The sequence below is a fragment of the Xiphophorus couchianus genome, chromosome 5 (assembly GCF_001444195.1).
Source record: "Xiphophorus couchianus chromosome 5, X_couchianus-1.0, whole genome shotgun sequence".
In the NCBI taxonomy this organism is placed as follows: domain Eukaryota; kingdom Metazoa; phylum Chordata; class Actinopteri; order Cyprinodontiformes; family Poeciliidae; genus Xiphophorus; species Xiphophorus couchianus.
In genome coordinates this window covers 20,822,934-20,838,380 of record NC_040232.1, presented here as the reverse complement: position 1 = coordinate 20,838,380, position 15,447 = coordinate 20,822,934, and the positions used below count along the sequence as shown (strand labels likewise).

Sequence of the window (15,447 nt, the reverse complement as noted above, 5' to 3'; positions counted from 1 at the left end):
TATAATAACTACAACTTGTAATAATACATAGACAATTATAATATCAAATTTATATCTCTCCCTCTAAAAAGAGATTTTATATGAAGGGACTTCCTGGTAAAATAATCGTTAAGTAAAATAATGCTCTCACTGGAAACATTATTAGATACACCATTTAGCTACCTGAATAAAACTTAAAAATCAAGAAATATCTGATAAACGATGGAAGCCTAGCTCTGTGGTCAGAGGGTGATTTCTTTAATAGCAGTGCTGGTGGGGAAAACCAGGGTAAAGTTAGCAGCTCGGCTAACAGTTTGCAGTTTGTATGTGTGGCTTGCACATGCTAGTTTGGAACACCTCTGCTCTGTTCTCAAGCGGTCATCAAGCTGCAGGGTGTAGGTTCCGCTGGCACAGCGTCAGTAAATATTCACTTCTCAGCTCTGGACTGGAGCTGAGCATGGCTGTGTATCTTCTCCCTCAGGCAGTCAGACACAATGTCTCTTTTGGGGAATGCATAATTCAAAGATTCCTTCTGCAGAATTATGAATAAGCAAGGGTCAAGGCTTGCATGCAATGTCTCCCTGATGTCACCCTTGTGAGTGACGGCTGTAGAAGAGACAGAATGGCTTCCTGTTAACGTGATGTCACATGCATGATGCGAAACTCTTGAAAGTAGGTTGGTGCATTGTGGGATTAATAGTTCCTACAGCACGGTCCTGCAGTTCAGCCCTTTATAGTGAAAGACCAACAACTTGTATTCATTTCCCAGGTTAACAACGCACTCAGATGCTTGAAGAGACACAATAAGCTGGCAGCTGGAACTCAGTGCACACCATCATCAATCATTAATAGCGTTTAAAGAAACCTTTAAACTGGAGCTGTAGATTTTGGATCTAAGTGTTTCTTCTTTTTCTGCTTCCTGCAGGTACATTCGATCAGAGCGCTCTGTCATCCTCATTAACTTCTGCCTCTCCATCATCTCCTCCAATGCCCTTATTCTCATCGGACAGACCCAAACAAGGAACAAGGTTAAACCTAATGAGAGGCCGTATTATATGACCCCTGCAACCCAGCAGGCACGTTCAGTGTGTTATGTCTCCCTTTCTTGTTCCAGGTTTTATGCACCCTGATTGCAGCATTCCTTCATTTCTTCTTCCTGTCGTCATTCTGCTGGGTTCTGACTGAGGCCTGGCAGTCATACATGGCCGTGACCGGTCGCCTCAGGAACCGCATCATACGGAAGCGCTTCTTGTGTCTCGGCTGGGGTGGGGATTCCGACTGTTGCCTACTTCTTGTTCTGCTCTTCATGGCTGTTTAACATCCTCTGAGTGAACATCGAGTCCTATGTTTCCTCCCAGGTCTCCCAGCGCTTGTTGTAGCCATCTCAGTGGGATTCACCAAGGCAAAAGGATACGGAACACCAAACTAGTAAGCATGTTTTCTTATGGGTTAATGGTGTGAACTTCCTCCTCTATACATATATTAATGCTGGGTTATTACACATGAGACAAGGGTTATGTTTACAGCATAATTAACCTTTCTCTTCCTTTGTTTCATCTATATTTTATTTCCATCCTTCTTGTCATACCAACATCCCTTTCATTCCAACCTTCCATGTTTCTGCCCCTCTCATCTTTCACCAACCCAAACATCACTTTTTCCAATCACCTGTCTCTCTCCACTATCTTCTGCTGCTCTCTGGAAGCTGCTGGCTGTCTTTGGAAGGAGGCCTTCTCTATGCATTTGTTGGACCTGCTGCAGCTGTAGTCTTGGTATTTTTCTTATCTTTTTATGTGTTTCTTGAGTGTCAAAGCTTCTGCATCAAAGCAAAGTTAATCACCACCAATTGTCAGTGCCACGTTATCACTTTGAAACTGAATGCTGCATTTTGTTTGGATGCAAGTTTTTGCACAAAGTTACCATAGCAAGCTATTGGTCAGAGATTTTAACACAATCTTTCCTTTAATGCTTCATTAAAATGGAAATAAGAATGATTCCAAGCTTTAAAAATGGTCTTGGCCACTAGTTCTCCAGTATATATGACTTGGCAGCTTCTTACTGGCTAAGCACCAGTCATCATTTTGTAGGTCGGTCCTGATGGTAAATCTTGGCAGAAATTTTTGACAGACTGTTTTGTCTATACTGACTTCTCTTTAACAACTTTACTGTGAGAATTCAGAAATATTAAACCTAATTGCTGGTTGAATATTTCATAAAATAATACATTCCCAACATCAGCTCCAGGTCACAGAAATAAGATGCTAAATAATGTACAAAAAATATTCTTCTCAGGTTATTGTACAGAAACATTTGTTTCGTACAACTAAAGCTCAACTAAAAGAGAATGGCAAGGAATTATCAAGTTATAATCAAGTTATAACTATGCTAAAAAAATAAATGTTCATTGTGCTTTGCACAATGTGGTCAAATTGTGAAAGCTAATTCAAATGTGTACAAGTGACAACAGGAAGCCTTTAACCTGGAGCTGCAGCCAATATATGTCAAAAACAAACTTGCATTCCTTCAACCATAAATATAAAAGCAGTTGGTTTCAGTTTATTACTCCAGTTGGAAAAGGAAAGCCAGCTAACATTTAAAATGACCAAATGAAACAAGGCTTACTGTCCTGCTAAGTAAGGTTTGCTTGTTCGAGAACAAAATGAATGGATTACAGATCATAGTGACATTTAAAGAGTTAAAGAGTCTGTAATTCTGAAGTATAAATTACATCCCATATTTAAAAAATAATATATATTGTAAATAGTGAAAGAGATGAATAGACCAGAGTTAACTGGTAACAAACACAAGCTATGAATTTGAAAATGATCAGGTTGGTGGTCTGGACTAGCATAAACAAGAGAGAGGTTTATACATTTCCAAGCAAAACTCTGAAGGAATTTGAAACTCTAGAAAACCTTTGATCAAGACCAACTCAGAATATTCCAGTTTAGGAAAGTCTGACTCTCTGGAAGATAGGAATTAAAGAAATGAGGGGAATTCATCATTTTTTTAACTCTTTGTTAATATTGTAATGCTCAGAAAAAATAAGCTGGGACATTGCAAAGCACCTCATTCCTTAATTTCCTTTTGCTTTTGCTCTGTCTCCATGATTGTATGTCTTTCTTTCTTCTTCTACAGCTTCCTGCTCCATTATGTTTCCTCTCTTTTATTTCTTACCCTCCCTTCCTTTCTTTGCTTAATTACTCATTGCGCTCTCGTTTTTTTGTTTTTTGTTTTACCCCGCATCTTTTCTTGTTTTAATATCCTACATTTCAGTAATTGCTTTCTTTGCTGCTTGTAGTTTCCATGTTTCCCATTTTTCATCCTACAACCTTACTGTTTCATGTCATTGCCTTTCTTTACTTCTTCACTCTTCCTTTCTATTTATCTGCCCTTTTAATTTCAGTATTTTCTGCTATTGTTGTTTCCTGTTTGCACTAAATGCATGTATGCATATGCATGTCAGACTTGTTTGTTCATGGTAAAGTCTGGATACATGTCTGAGCCTTAGCTTTTTTAAAAGGTTTACCATTTGGTTTAATGATGGTTACTATGGATATGTTCCTAACCAACATGAATTAGAGTTCTGTTGTTTAGCTAAAGAAGTATTTGCATCCTTATATAAAATTTGGAAATGCTGGGATCATGTAGAGTAAAGTGTAAATAGGTTGATGAAAATCTTCTTTTCTGAAACCTAAGGTATTGCTCTCAATCATTAACTGCAAGGTATAATAAAAGACTCCCTATTAAAGTGGAGAGCTTTATAATATTACCGTAGTTACAGCATACTAACTTAGTAAAGAACTATTTAATGTTGCATCCCATCTGCTTTGAAAATTGGAACTCAAATTTAACGTTGCAGGCAACTTAACAGTGTTACACTTCTCAGCTCTAAAACATTTTGGGGAAAATGTGCTCAGTGACAAGGCTAACTATTCTTAGTAACATGACATATATGACTGACTGCACAGTTTAACATTTCCCATCAAATACATATTTTATAAATGATATGATTTCATTTTCAAATGGAATAAGCAGTCAATAAAAATCTATAGAATGTTCCTGAAGTATAAAACCTCAGAGGATATAAAGAAAAACCTGTCATAATCAATTCCTTAATGGTAGTACAGCAGAACATCAAAGCAGCAAGACAGAATGATACTTTGTGTCATTTGACAGTTATAAATCCAGGGCAGACAAAAATTAATTGTGAGGGTCCTCAATAATCCATTCTCTGGGCACTTTTATATAACACCTTTATGGTCTGTCCTAGCTTGGAACATACTTTTATCTCTATTACTGTGTGTAAGCTGACAACACACAACTTTATACCTCTGTGTGTCCACCTAACTGTCTACAGACGCTGTAGTGTGTGCCCGTAATATCAGTGAGTGTATTGGTCAAAATGTCCTTCAGCTTAATGAAGAAAGAACATAAGTGATTGTTTATGTTCTCAAAACTGCTAGGCTTAAGTTTATCCCTCAGGTAGACTCAGTGGTACGGAATCCCCCTCGGGACATGGGAATTTTTTTTCTTTTGCTTTACCTGAGAAGATTTTGCTACTGATTCTTTAGCTTAAATTAGTTTCTGAGCTGCTTTTCAAGTACGAACCATGAAGACCCTCAGCTCTTCAGACACCCATAGTCAGAACAAACCAGGTTAGACAGCTTGCAGATCTGGAACCAGCTGTGTAGAAACTGTTTTCTCCTTTAGATCAGAAACTTTGTTTAATCCAGCTTTTGATCAAACAATCCAACTAATGAACTGTTTGCCTGATCCCTGATGAGAGATTGAAAAAAAGAGAATGAAGAATGATTTGGAGTTAAATTTCAGTTTTAAATTATTCTGGAACATTTTTATAATATATTTTTATTATTAAAGAGTTTTGTTAATTTAGATAAGCACTTTGGGTTCCTTTGTACTTGAATGGCTCTATATGAATAAATGGTACACGAACAGCTGCCATGTAAAGAATGTTCTTCAGAGGCAGTTGAGTGGAGTGAAGGTCACCAGACACACAGGATGCCTCATTAGACACATTAGAACACATCAGCAGCAAATACTTGAGCTGTTCCTCTTTGTTTGGCCTGGATGCCTATCAAGACTACATGTTTGTGATTTCTCACAATATACTGTATGTAATATGTAAATTGTGATTTATTTTGACAGGTTTACTTTTGTTGCTACTTTTCTGTCCATTGTTTTTTTATTTGTTGCTTAATGTTATGAGGTTACAGTGTACCGGGCATGTTCCTAACTTGCACATTTACATTTTTAAATAATTATGTCATAATTGTGGTTGAGCAGTTAAAGTCATAGTAAAGACTAAGCCAAAATTAAAACCAACTTCCAGCGTTTAAAGGTCTTATACCAGGCCATTTTTAGTTCAGAAAAATAATTTTTAACAATTTCTTGCTGAGGATGCCTCTGCTATTGTTGTAAAAACATAAATATCACTTTTTTCAATTAATCAAAGTTGTTAGTAGTATGTGGAGCAATTATAGATTTTTCATTAGTCTTCCAATATTCTTCAATTTTTTGTGTTCCTATTTATAATTCCGATCCCATAAAACCTTCCAAGTGTTGGTAATGCTATTCAGTGTATGTGTCTGGTGACTTTCACTCACTGTTGTGAAGGTTAGTCCAGTTGCAGTCATTCCAGCTCTTATGATGCCACCATCTATGTCCCCTGGAGTCCGTTCTAAATTGTGACCATTGTCCTGCATTCTTACCAAATTCCACCATAATAAGACCAAACTTCTAAACGATTCATGTGGCTCTGTCCTGCTTTAGTCATTGAGGGTGTGTCAGATGTTTTATGATGAAGGGACATAATTTAAAAATAAATAAATAAAGGTCAAGTCATTGTAAAAGAAAATCTATAAATTAGGTTAATTCAGTTCTAATCTTACTGCTGTGAATGCAAGTGTCCATGAAAAATGTTTAATAAGGCTGTTTGTAGCTGTTCCAGCTAGAAACATCAAGAATAGCTCAGCAAGAAAAGCTCCTTCTCTTCTCACAGTTGCTATTCCACAGAGAAAAGGGTTGGCCTCAGCTTAGCCAGCAACATTCAGTTGTGGTAAATTGACATATTAACGGTCCTCTAAACTCTCATGATCAACCAAAACCAGACGTCTATAAACAGAATAGTTATAGTTCCTCCACTGGTGGGCCCTTCCTTCCTACGAGGAGCAGTTTGTTTTTAACCTGTCAGACTGTTGCTCTGCAGTCATACTTAAAGCCTGGCTCACTCTATCGTCTGATTGCATGTAGAAATGTTTATATACATAAAATCTGAAATAAGAATTAATCTAATCAGCCATGTACCATCACTCCCAGCACCTTTGATTTCACTCATATTTTATGTATGATTTCTGTTTTCTGTTTCCTGTTCAGAATGAATTTTATTTAATCTTTAAAATATGTTTTTAATTTCTTTTTTTCCTCATGTTTTGCTTAATGTAATGCCTGTGACTCAAATTTAATAAGATGTGTTTCAGTTTTTAGAATTCAGAGCCAGCAGTGAGCTTACCTAGAGTCTGTTCTGCGAGCCATTATGCATGACGTTATAGACACCACCACCATCATCATCCTCACTACAGTGGTGCTGCATGTTCTGAAGCAATAAAAGTGCCTTTATTCTGCTTTAACCCTGTGCCTCTTGTCTTTGGCAGGTTAACATGGTTATTGGGATTCTCGTTTTTAACAAACTGGTCTCCAAAGATGGCATTACTGATATGAAACTAAAGGAGAGGGCGGGGTATGCCTTAAACCACACATTCATTTTACACAGTGACCTATAACCAGGCTGGCTGGTTATGGAGGGGATTGTGGCTGTTTTCAGCTTCAGCTCAGCTTCAACTGAAATGGCTAAATCTGACGCTGGAATCCTCTGAGTGAACTAGACCAAAAAAAACAAAGGCTGTCTGGTTATTGGTCCTGCACAAACTGAGCAAATTGATGACTCATCTCATTGCTTTCTTTTATGTTTCTGAATTGTTGCATTCTCCTCCAGCTGCTCTTTGTTTGCAGGTGTTGCTATTGATGTAAAAGCTCTGTAAATCCATCCTCTTTTTAATCCTATTTCTTTTTCTCTTTTCAGTAAAGGGAATCAGGGTGTAAAAGCAAATTATGTGTTGGGTTTAACTTCCTTATCTCTATCTGCTCTTGTGTTTCTGAAAATGGTTTAGTTGCATTTATACATCTCAGTAAAAAGCTCAGTACCTAGTGAGAGACTATGATTTGACTGTACTGTTGCTGACCAGGGGTGAAGCTTTCTCATCTGAAAGAGATATTATGTTTCTTTTAATTCTGTATGATATATGTTTATGCTACACATATTAAACAAGTTGGTTCCATATGATCCACATCAAATGTGTGATGTGCAGCTTCCTCTCCATGCAATGCCTGGAAGTGAGCTTGGATAAAAAACGTTTTAAATTTCCAATATGTAACTTTTATGAAAAAATGTTTTTTACATATTTGTTAAAACTGTCACCATAACAGTGTAATATGAGACAATCTGTAGAAAAAAATCAAGCTCTTCTGCCTGTGGCTCTACTGCCATATGCAGAAATCCACTGCTCCTTGACTGAAACAATCAATCAGAGCCAGGAGGAGGGACTTACCACTGTCAATCACCTCAGGTACGCACTGCTCAATGTGTTAATGGTGGAACACCAACTTCTCATTAAAGGAAACCTATTTATCCGCCTTTATGGGTGGCCATGCTAACTAGCCTGAACCTACATGTCATGCTAGCTGTAGGGAACGAGCTGTAGCCTAGCAGAGATTTAGAGGGAGGCTGTTAGCAGCGCGTACAGTAGAGCAGTGTTTCCCAACCCTGGTCCTCAAGGCACACTGCCCTGCATGTGTTAGATGTTCCCTTGCTTTATCCCGGCTTGATTCAGCTGATTGCAGTTCAGCAAACACCTGTCAATTGAAATCACCTGGACTGAAGCAAAGAAACACCTAAAACATGTGGGGCAGTGTGCCTAGAGGACCAGGGTTGGGAAACACTACACTATAGTTATTGACTAAGATCCTCCTCCTGGCTCTGATTGGTTGTTTCTAACCATGCAGTTTATTTCTGCAGATGGCAGTAGAGCCACAGGGAGGAGGTTGAGTAGCTTTATATTGTGACAGATTATCTGGCTCTTATTATACTATCTGGACAAAGTGATGTTTTTTTTAACAAATATGTAAAAAAAAAACATATTTTTTTATTAAAAAAAAAATTACCTACTTCGGCTTTGAGTCTCTTTCACAAAATGAAAATAGCTTTCCTCAGTCTGTTTTTTGAAATGACTCAGATGGCATTGTGGGTAGAAATCAGCCTGTTGCTGTTTACCCTCTGAGATGTCAACACATGCATCCACTGCCCTGTATTGGCCAACTAACCGGGATTAGCTGCCTTCAAGAGTGTGATGTAGCAATGGCGAACATTTCTTTTACACAGACTGGACAAGCCAGGCTGCAGTCTACTGAGATACAACAGATCACTAGACATAAGCCAAGGGTAGTTTTTTTTTTTGTTTTTGTCTTTTTTGTCCCAAAGCAGTGATGGTTAATAGCCTATAGTATAATATAATAGAACTCATCAACCTCAGACTCATTTAACCCTAAAGATCAGAAGCTTTTTATCACGTATCTTTACTGTGAAATTCCTTCTTGGACCTTACTGAACACCTTTGCTCTCCTCATTTGGTTCGTCAGTGCCGGCTTAATTTTTGAAAGCTTACATATGCAAAATATCTCTGGCATTGTTGATGAATTATGTTCTGAACAGCCAGTGGCGGCTCAATGCGCGACATGTCTTTGCAGGAGTATGACGGAAATGTTTTGTCAAAGAGGATTTTGATTCAAGTAAAGATTCTCATTATTAAATGGGATTATGTCAGCAACTGATGGAAGCTAACGTCCCTACCGTCATCTAGGCCCATTGAGACTTCAGCTTGACTTCCACCACCTACTTAACTTGAAGGTCACAAATGATCTGATCGACAAGCTGGGTTTGTCCATCGTTTTGTGGATTTTGGTTGATAATGACCCAGCTGTCTTTATAAGAGTGTACCATTGATGGATCCAGAAGAAGGTACTGGTTTGGAATCTCAACTGGAGACTTTGTGAGTGGAATTTTCATGTTCCCCTGTAGATGCATGGGTTCTCACTGGGGACTCCAGCTTCCTCCCAGGATCCTAAAACATGCATGTTTGGCCAATTGACCTCTGATTTTCCCTTTACTTGGATGTGGGCATGCATGGCCTGTTGTGGGTATTTCTGTTTGGTTTGGGTGTGGTGAGTGATACCATCTTCTCATCCATGACAAATCCCACCATCCACCTTTAAAGATTACTGGGGTTTAAAGTGTGGACAGGTGTTGGTAAACCACTAAATTTAGTATTCTAAATTGGATCAAGTCATAGCTGAGCAATTTGCCATGCCATCATATTTGAGAACACTCAGGAAAAGGTGGTCTGTTTGATAAGAAAAGTGCTGCCAAAAAAGCAGACCATCTTTTTTCTTGAGTGTTCTCAAATATGATGGCATGGGAAAGTGTTCAGCTATGACTTGATCCAATATAGAATACTAAATTTAGTGGTTTGCCAAACACATGAAACACCTGTCCACAATTTAAACCCCAGTAATCTTTAAAGGGGGATGGTGGGATTTGTCAAAACACTTCTACGCTACAACTCTCGTCCTCTTGGCTGAAAGCACAAATGTGCACACATTCATTGGTGTCTGATTATGTGCCTTTGTTCTTATGTGCCTTAGCTCTACTTGGTGCCCAGGTTCTACTGTACATTCTGCCTTTACGCTACCTCCACCCAAAATACTTGAGTCAGCCATGCTTCATGTCGACATCAGCAAGTGAAAGCAGTGCTGTTGGTTATTATGGAAACATTCTCTGCACATTAGAAGATATATTTTGTTCATATTCCAAATCACGTTGGACCTTTGTTGGAATTTGTAGACTGCCTTAGTGGAATTTGTCAGTTATTTATTAGCACTCTCATGCACCCTGATCCCCTTTACTCTTCCGGCTGTTTTCCATCTCCATGAGCATTGTTGGTACATATGATTGTTTTTGTTTGTTTTTCTCTCTCTCTCTGAAAAGTATTTGCTTTCTCCGATGATCTCTCTGTTCACTGTATTCGTTCTGCTGTCTGAATTGTCATGTTTGAGTTTGCACAGAATCCCCTCTCTCTCACTCAGGGCTCTCCAATCAGGAACACATCAGTCTCAGAAGCCCCCTCCCATCTCATCAGTGATTGGGTAAAAATATCTGCCCATCCGACTTTCCTCTCTAAGGCTACCAGCCCTGCCAATTACCAAACAAGCTGATTCCTCTAGCAAGCATCACTGATTGGCTCACTATTATTTCCTGCCTATACACCCCACTATTTCACTGGTCTTGCAGTTTGCCTGCCTTCTGCTAGCTGGCTAGAACCTAACACTGCCTATGCCTTAATGATGTCTCTAGTGCTTTTAGAGAAATGCTAACTTTTTCCTATCAATAACTCACAGCAGTAGAGCAGTACAATTAATATTTTCTTTTCTATACAACTTTGGTTCAGAATGGTTGTGAATTAAATATTTCATGTGGTATCTGATGGTCTTATTTGATATATTGTAAATAAGAATGTCCCAGATATAAATCTGATACTGATACAGTACTACTTTACTGGTCTGCATAGTTTTATGATATATTGATTATTCACTTAATAGTTCTCCTTTGGTTGTTTTCTTTAAAACAAGAAGATTGACACTTATGTTTAAATAGGTGTGCTATAGTTTGGGTTTCATACATGTATAGCCACTCAATTAATTCATTTCTGAAAATATATTCAAGTACTAATTTGCTTCGTTGTGGCTAATTTTATACCTTTTAGATGATCACCCAAGCTTGCAAAGTAAAATGTAATCTGAAGTATTACTTAAAAATGTTTGAGGATTGGACTGGCTTGTTGGGTCAGCAGTATAAAATGGAATCTAAATAAATCACACAGGACTTTATTAATAAGAGCAACCAAGTCTTACACAGCCATTCAGAACAGCTATAATGTGTCTGAGTTTCTGAGTTCATGCTTGAAAATCTTTCTATTTGTCCAAAATATGTGCAGATTTTTAAAATAAGTTCCAGAAAGGAGACTTTTTCCATCCAGTCATTTGAACATAAAGAGAAAAATTATAGACATCATGTTTTTTTAAGTTCCACTTCTAGAAGGCCATCTTTCTTTCTGGTAAAAATCTTAGACCACCAAGAATTCAGCAAAATGGTATATATTGAACCTGTTACATTCTTGATGCCCAGGCAGCAGGGTGACTGGCTTTTTTCACTTTTTGGTCAGAATGTTTCCAAAGTCCTCAAAGGGCTAAGTGCCTTATTAACTTATGGGTAGAGGTAGATCCTACCAAAACCTTCAATGCATCACTATTTCAGAAATGCTCCACAGCATGAGGACATAGTTTTATATCAGACACACCACTTTGTCACCAAGGGTATGTCCAGTTGGATTCAGAGACATTTCTATGAAGCCAGTCAAAAACAAGAGAGAGCAGAGTTGTACTTCCAGGTTAACATACGGTATGATTACTTGCAGCTATGAATGGGCCGTCCTGTTATCCAAGGGCTAAACATAGGCAGAAAAACAGTGCTAAGTGGCTATCTGTGCCCAGCTAACACTCTGCTGATCAGCCTCAGTCTCCTTGTATAATGTGTGATTCATTTGGTCAGCTGGCTGCGTGTTCAACAGCTGGCTTCCTGTTCAACAGCTGGCTTTGGACCGTTTTCTTTGTAGAAAACCATCTATTATCTTCCTTAAGTTGTCCACCAATAATTTATCAATAAAAAATGGAGTCAAAAATGAACGTAGATTTCCCAATGGAAAAGTGATCAAGTTTGCACCACTGTTTTCAGAAGTTTTGTTTCGTATTATATATTGAAAGTATTCTTATGTAGTGAAAATTATACCTTGATGATATATCTGATAAGAAAAGATGTCTGTTGAGAGATCCATTCATATATATTATTTTTATAATGATCATGGTCATCATATTTGAGGACCACATGTCCTAGTTTAAACTGTTGTTTACTGTATAGTATTAAAGACAAATGTACGTCTTTACTGAGGTTCATGATGTGAGAGATCAAAAATGAGTCATTCAGTTTAATCAACTAATTTTAATAAAATGCTAATGATATCTGTTGGAGATCAGACCGAAAAGATGCACACAAGGATTCATTCATATCTGGTATATTTTCTGATAACTCACAGTTGTGTAGATTTTAGACACACCTCAAGCTCCAAAAACAAACTAATTCTGGAATTTTACCACCACCCCTGCCTGCATAAATAATGATTTTGGGTTACTTTTAAGAGTTTCAGTTTTACGAATGAACTTCCTAATAAGGAGTTACTACTTCTGAGATTTTGTCAGTCCAGTTGGAAAAACCTGAAACCTATACAATCTCTGGTACATAATATTCCATAACATATTAGACCCATGCATATTACTACAGCAGATCATACTCATTTAATTAATGTAAGCTTAAATAACTGCTAACATATTGTCGTAAAAGAATAAATCTAATCCCATACAGTAATAAAAGACAAAATATAATTCCACAGTAGAAATGCAGCATTTAGCTTTTAATTTATTTAAATCAACTGAGGTAAAAAGTAACATACTGTATGTTGAAGACTGGGATAGTGGGATAGTCTACAAACTCCTAATAGAAACCCAGTTCAGATTTACGAGCAGGACATTAGCTGGGTAGTTTTCTTTGCAAACACAAGGCACTGCAGGTGCAACTAATCAAATGTTATGATAACAATGGTACAGTATTTATTTTCTCATGTTCAGTTAATACACCACTTGTAACATTCAGATGTTTAATAGTCCTTTTCTCCAGTGTTGCTCCCTGGCAGTTTCTCAAACCAAGCACACTTTGCATGTAAAGTATGCAACAGTAATGATATGTCATGTTATAGAAAGTCATGCTCTTTCAAATGAGTTCTATTTCTAATAGAATATTCTTGAGTTACGCTGAGTAATGTTATAAATGTTTTTAAAAATAATTTTACATATATATGTATGGTTCAACATTTTTCATACCTCTTTCAGATTCACATCTAAAATGAACTTTTTTTCCACCATGTTTTTTCTGACTGAAAGCAATTTTGACTTGTGGAAGTTACCCAGCCAGAGACTTGAATAGCAGATAAATTCTGTGATTAGGATGATTTCCAGGAGACTTTCCAACCATAAAAAATATCAATAGTCATACAGAAAGCTTCTTGAGGACTGAAAGAAGATGCACTGTTCCATTGATTATTGACATACGTATGAATGTATTTGACTTGCCTTTTTTTCTCTTTTTAAAAAAAAAAAATCACTTTATTTAGTACCAATTCACAACAAACTTTACAAAAAATCATTTCAATTCAATTGTGGATATATTCCAGTTGAAGAAGTCTTCGTAAATGTTTACAACTGAAGTGTCATTTGGTAAATAATGACACTTTTAATGCAAAGTTGCACAATAAAAGCAGACAAAAAGAAACAGACAAACTGATGCTGGATTATTTTTGATGTTCATTATAAGTAAAAAGTTAATAGCAGGAGAAGAACAATTAGTTAATGAGATAATTAGTGTATTATCTCACTTGATGCCCTTCTCCTGAAACGTACCACAGCCAATCAGAATGCCAGACCAGGTGTTGCTTCTTTGTTTCTTTTAGATAGAAAACAAAAAGTTAAGTCGAAATTATAGCAAATAATTCAAGTTGGAGAGTAGTAAAAGAAGAAAGTGAGAAAAAGTGGTCAATTTGTTCTCCAGTATCCCAAGCCTATTGAAGAATAACTACAGTGATAGCTCAGAATAGCCTAAGCCAGTCTAATGCTAAGCATTAATAAAAAATAAAGTTTTAAGCCTAGTCTCAAAGGTAGACAGGGTGTCTGCCTCGTGGACTAAAGCTGGGAGTTGGTTCCACAGAAGAGCCTGATGAATAAAAGTTCTATCGTATTGAGCTGGGAATCTCAATGTTACAGCCTGATTGCAATAACAAATCAAATAGTGATCCTGACTTCAAATACGGAACAAAATGTTAAAAATTAAACAATTAGCTTCATGTTTATTCTGTCGTACAGTGACCAGGCAAACATCAGTGAAATGTTAGTGAAGAATCAAACTCAGTGAAGGTCACTGAAGCCCTCCTCCTACCTACTGTGTGCATAGCGCTATCTGCATCATGAGGTCAGCTCTCACTGTTCCTGAACATTGAAGTCAAAATCCATTATCAAGTTAAATATGAAACAGGATGTCCAGACAATAAAAGTAAAACATGTTTCTTTCTCAACAAACAACTCTCCACAAACTTTGTAGCAAGTGATGTTTTTTTAAGCTATCCTCCCATTTAGTTTTAGTCTAACCTCGCTTTTATTGTCATGTTATGTGTATAGATGAAGATCTCTGTTTGGATTAGTAAATACTATATCAAAGTAATCAGCTCTCATGTTTTATTAAATATCAGCCAAACAGACACTTTTTGCTGGTGTATTCTTCAGTCCAGAGAAACTGTGTTGCTTAAAAAGCTCAAATAGCTTTTTAATAGCACTACCTCTGGTGCATGTTTAACAGCTGACTTGTCCTTATGTTAGAAATGGCACTTCTAGCAAAAATCAATTGTGATTTCTTTTTTCTTTTTTTAATTAAATACTGTTTGCATGTTTTCACTTGCAGTAACTTGGGTTTTACATAAGAATTAATAACATTCTGCACATGTGACTGACTGACCGTTATGTTTTAACGGTTAAAACATAAAGAGCATAGCCACGGTCATCAGATTAAAATTTAACCTAATATAATTTTTAGCCGAGATCCATTTTTTCTTTTTCTCTGGTAGTTTACATTATAATTTACGGTGGCAACTGCCATCAGACTTCAGTGTGAGCAATATGCGCCCCTGAAGTGACATGCTTGTGCAAAAGATGTGACATCACACAGCGCACCTATTATGGACATAATATTGCTTGACAACGCAGCATGTGTGTAAAGTTGCGGTTGTTGAGCAGTCAGACAATCATATGTCACACCATGATGGTCTGCTATGCTTCTGTCATTAACTCTTTACATGATGTGAGCTCTTTCCTCCTTTACTAACTTTTGACTCTGTCACACATCAACAACAAAAAGTTAGATCCGATGTGGCATTATCAGTGAGAAATTTAGGGTCACAATTGGCAAATTCTCCTATTTCCAGATTTTTCTGTTGATCAAAACTTCAAGTTATTTGTGGAAAGTCTGCCTATTTGCATATTTTTCATAATCCATATATTCTAGATCCACAGTGCATCTAGAATATTCAGAAGAAAATGAAACTTGGGAAGCTGGAATAATTAGCACGATAGTACTTGAAACACTACTGGCTGGCATTAGCAGTGAATCCAGGAGCTGTATTT

The 15,447-nt window shown here is 37.2% G+C and overlaps 1 protein-coding gene across 7 annotated transcripts in view; it reads left to right on the top strand.

The window, feature by feature from the left end:
• adgrb1a (adhesion G protein-coupled receptor B1a) overlaps positions 1-15,447 on the top strand; it is a 176,973-nt gene that overhangs the window by 138,229 nt on the left and 23,297 nt on the right. For 4 of the 7 annotated variants that reach the window (XM_028016652.1, XM_028016655.1, XM_028016657.1 and 1 more), the window contains exons 20-25: positions 905-1,007; positions 1,094-1,244; positions 1,338-1,407; positions 1,685-1,751; positions 6,654-6,739; positions 10,198-10,257. In XM_028016652.1, the coding sequence (XP_027872453.1) occupies positions 905-1,007; positions 1,094-1,244; positions 1,338-1,407; positions 1,685-1,751; positions 6,654-6,739; positions 10,198-10,257 (537 nt within the window). The remainder of the gene's footprint in view (positions 1-904; positions 1,008-1,093; positions 1,245-1,337; positions 1,408-1,684; positions 1,752-6,653; positions 6,740-10,197; positions 10,258-15,447) is intronic. The other 3 variants (XM_028016656.1, XM_028016654.1, XM_028016653.1) reach the window with 1 other exon arrangement.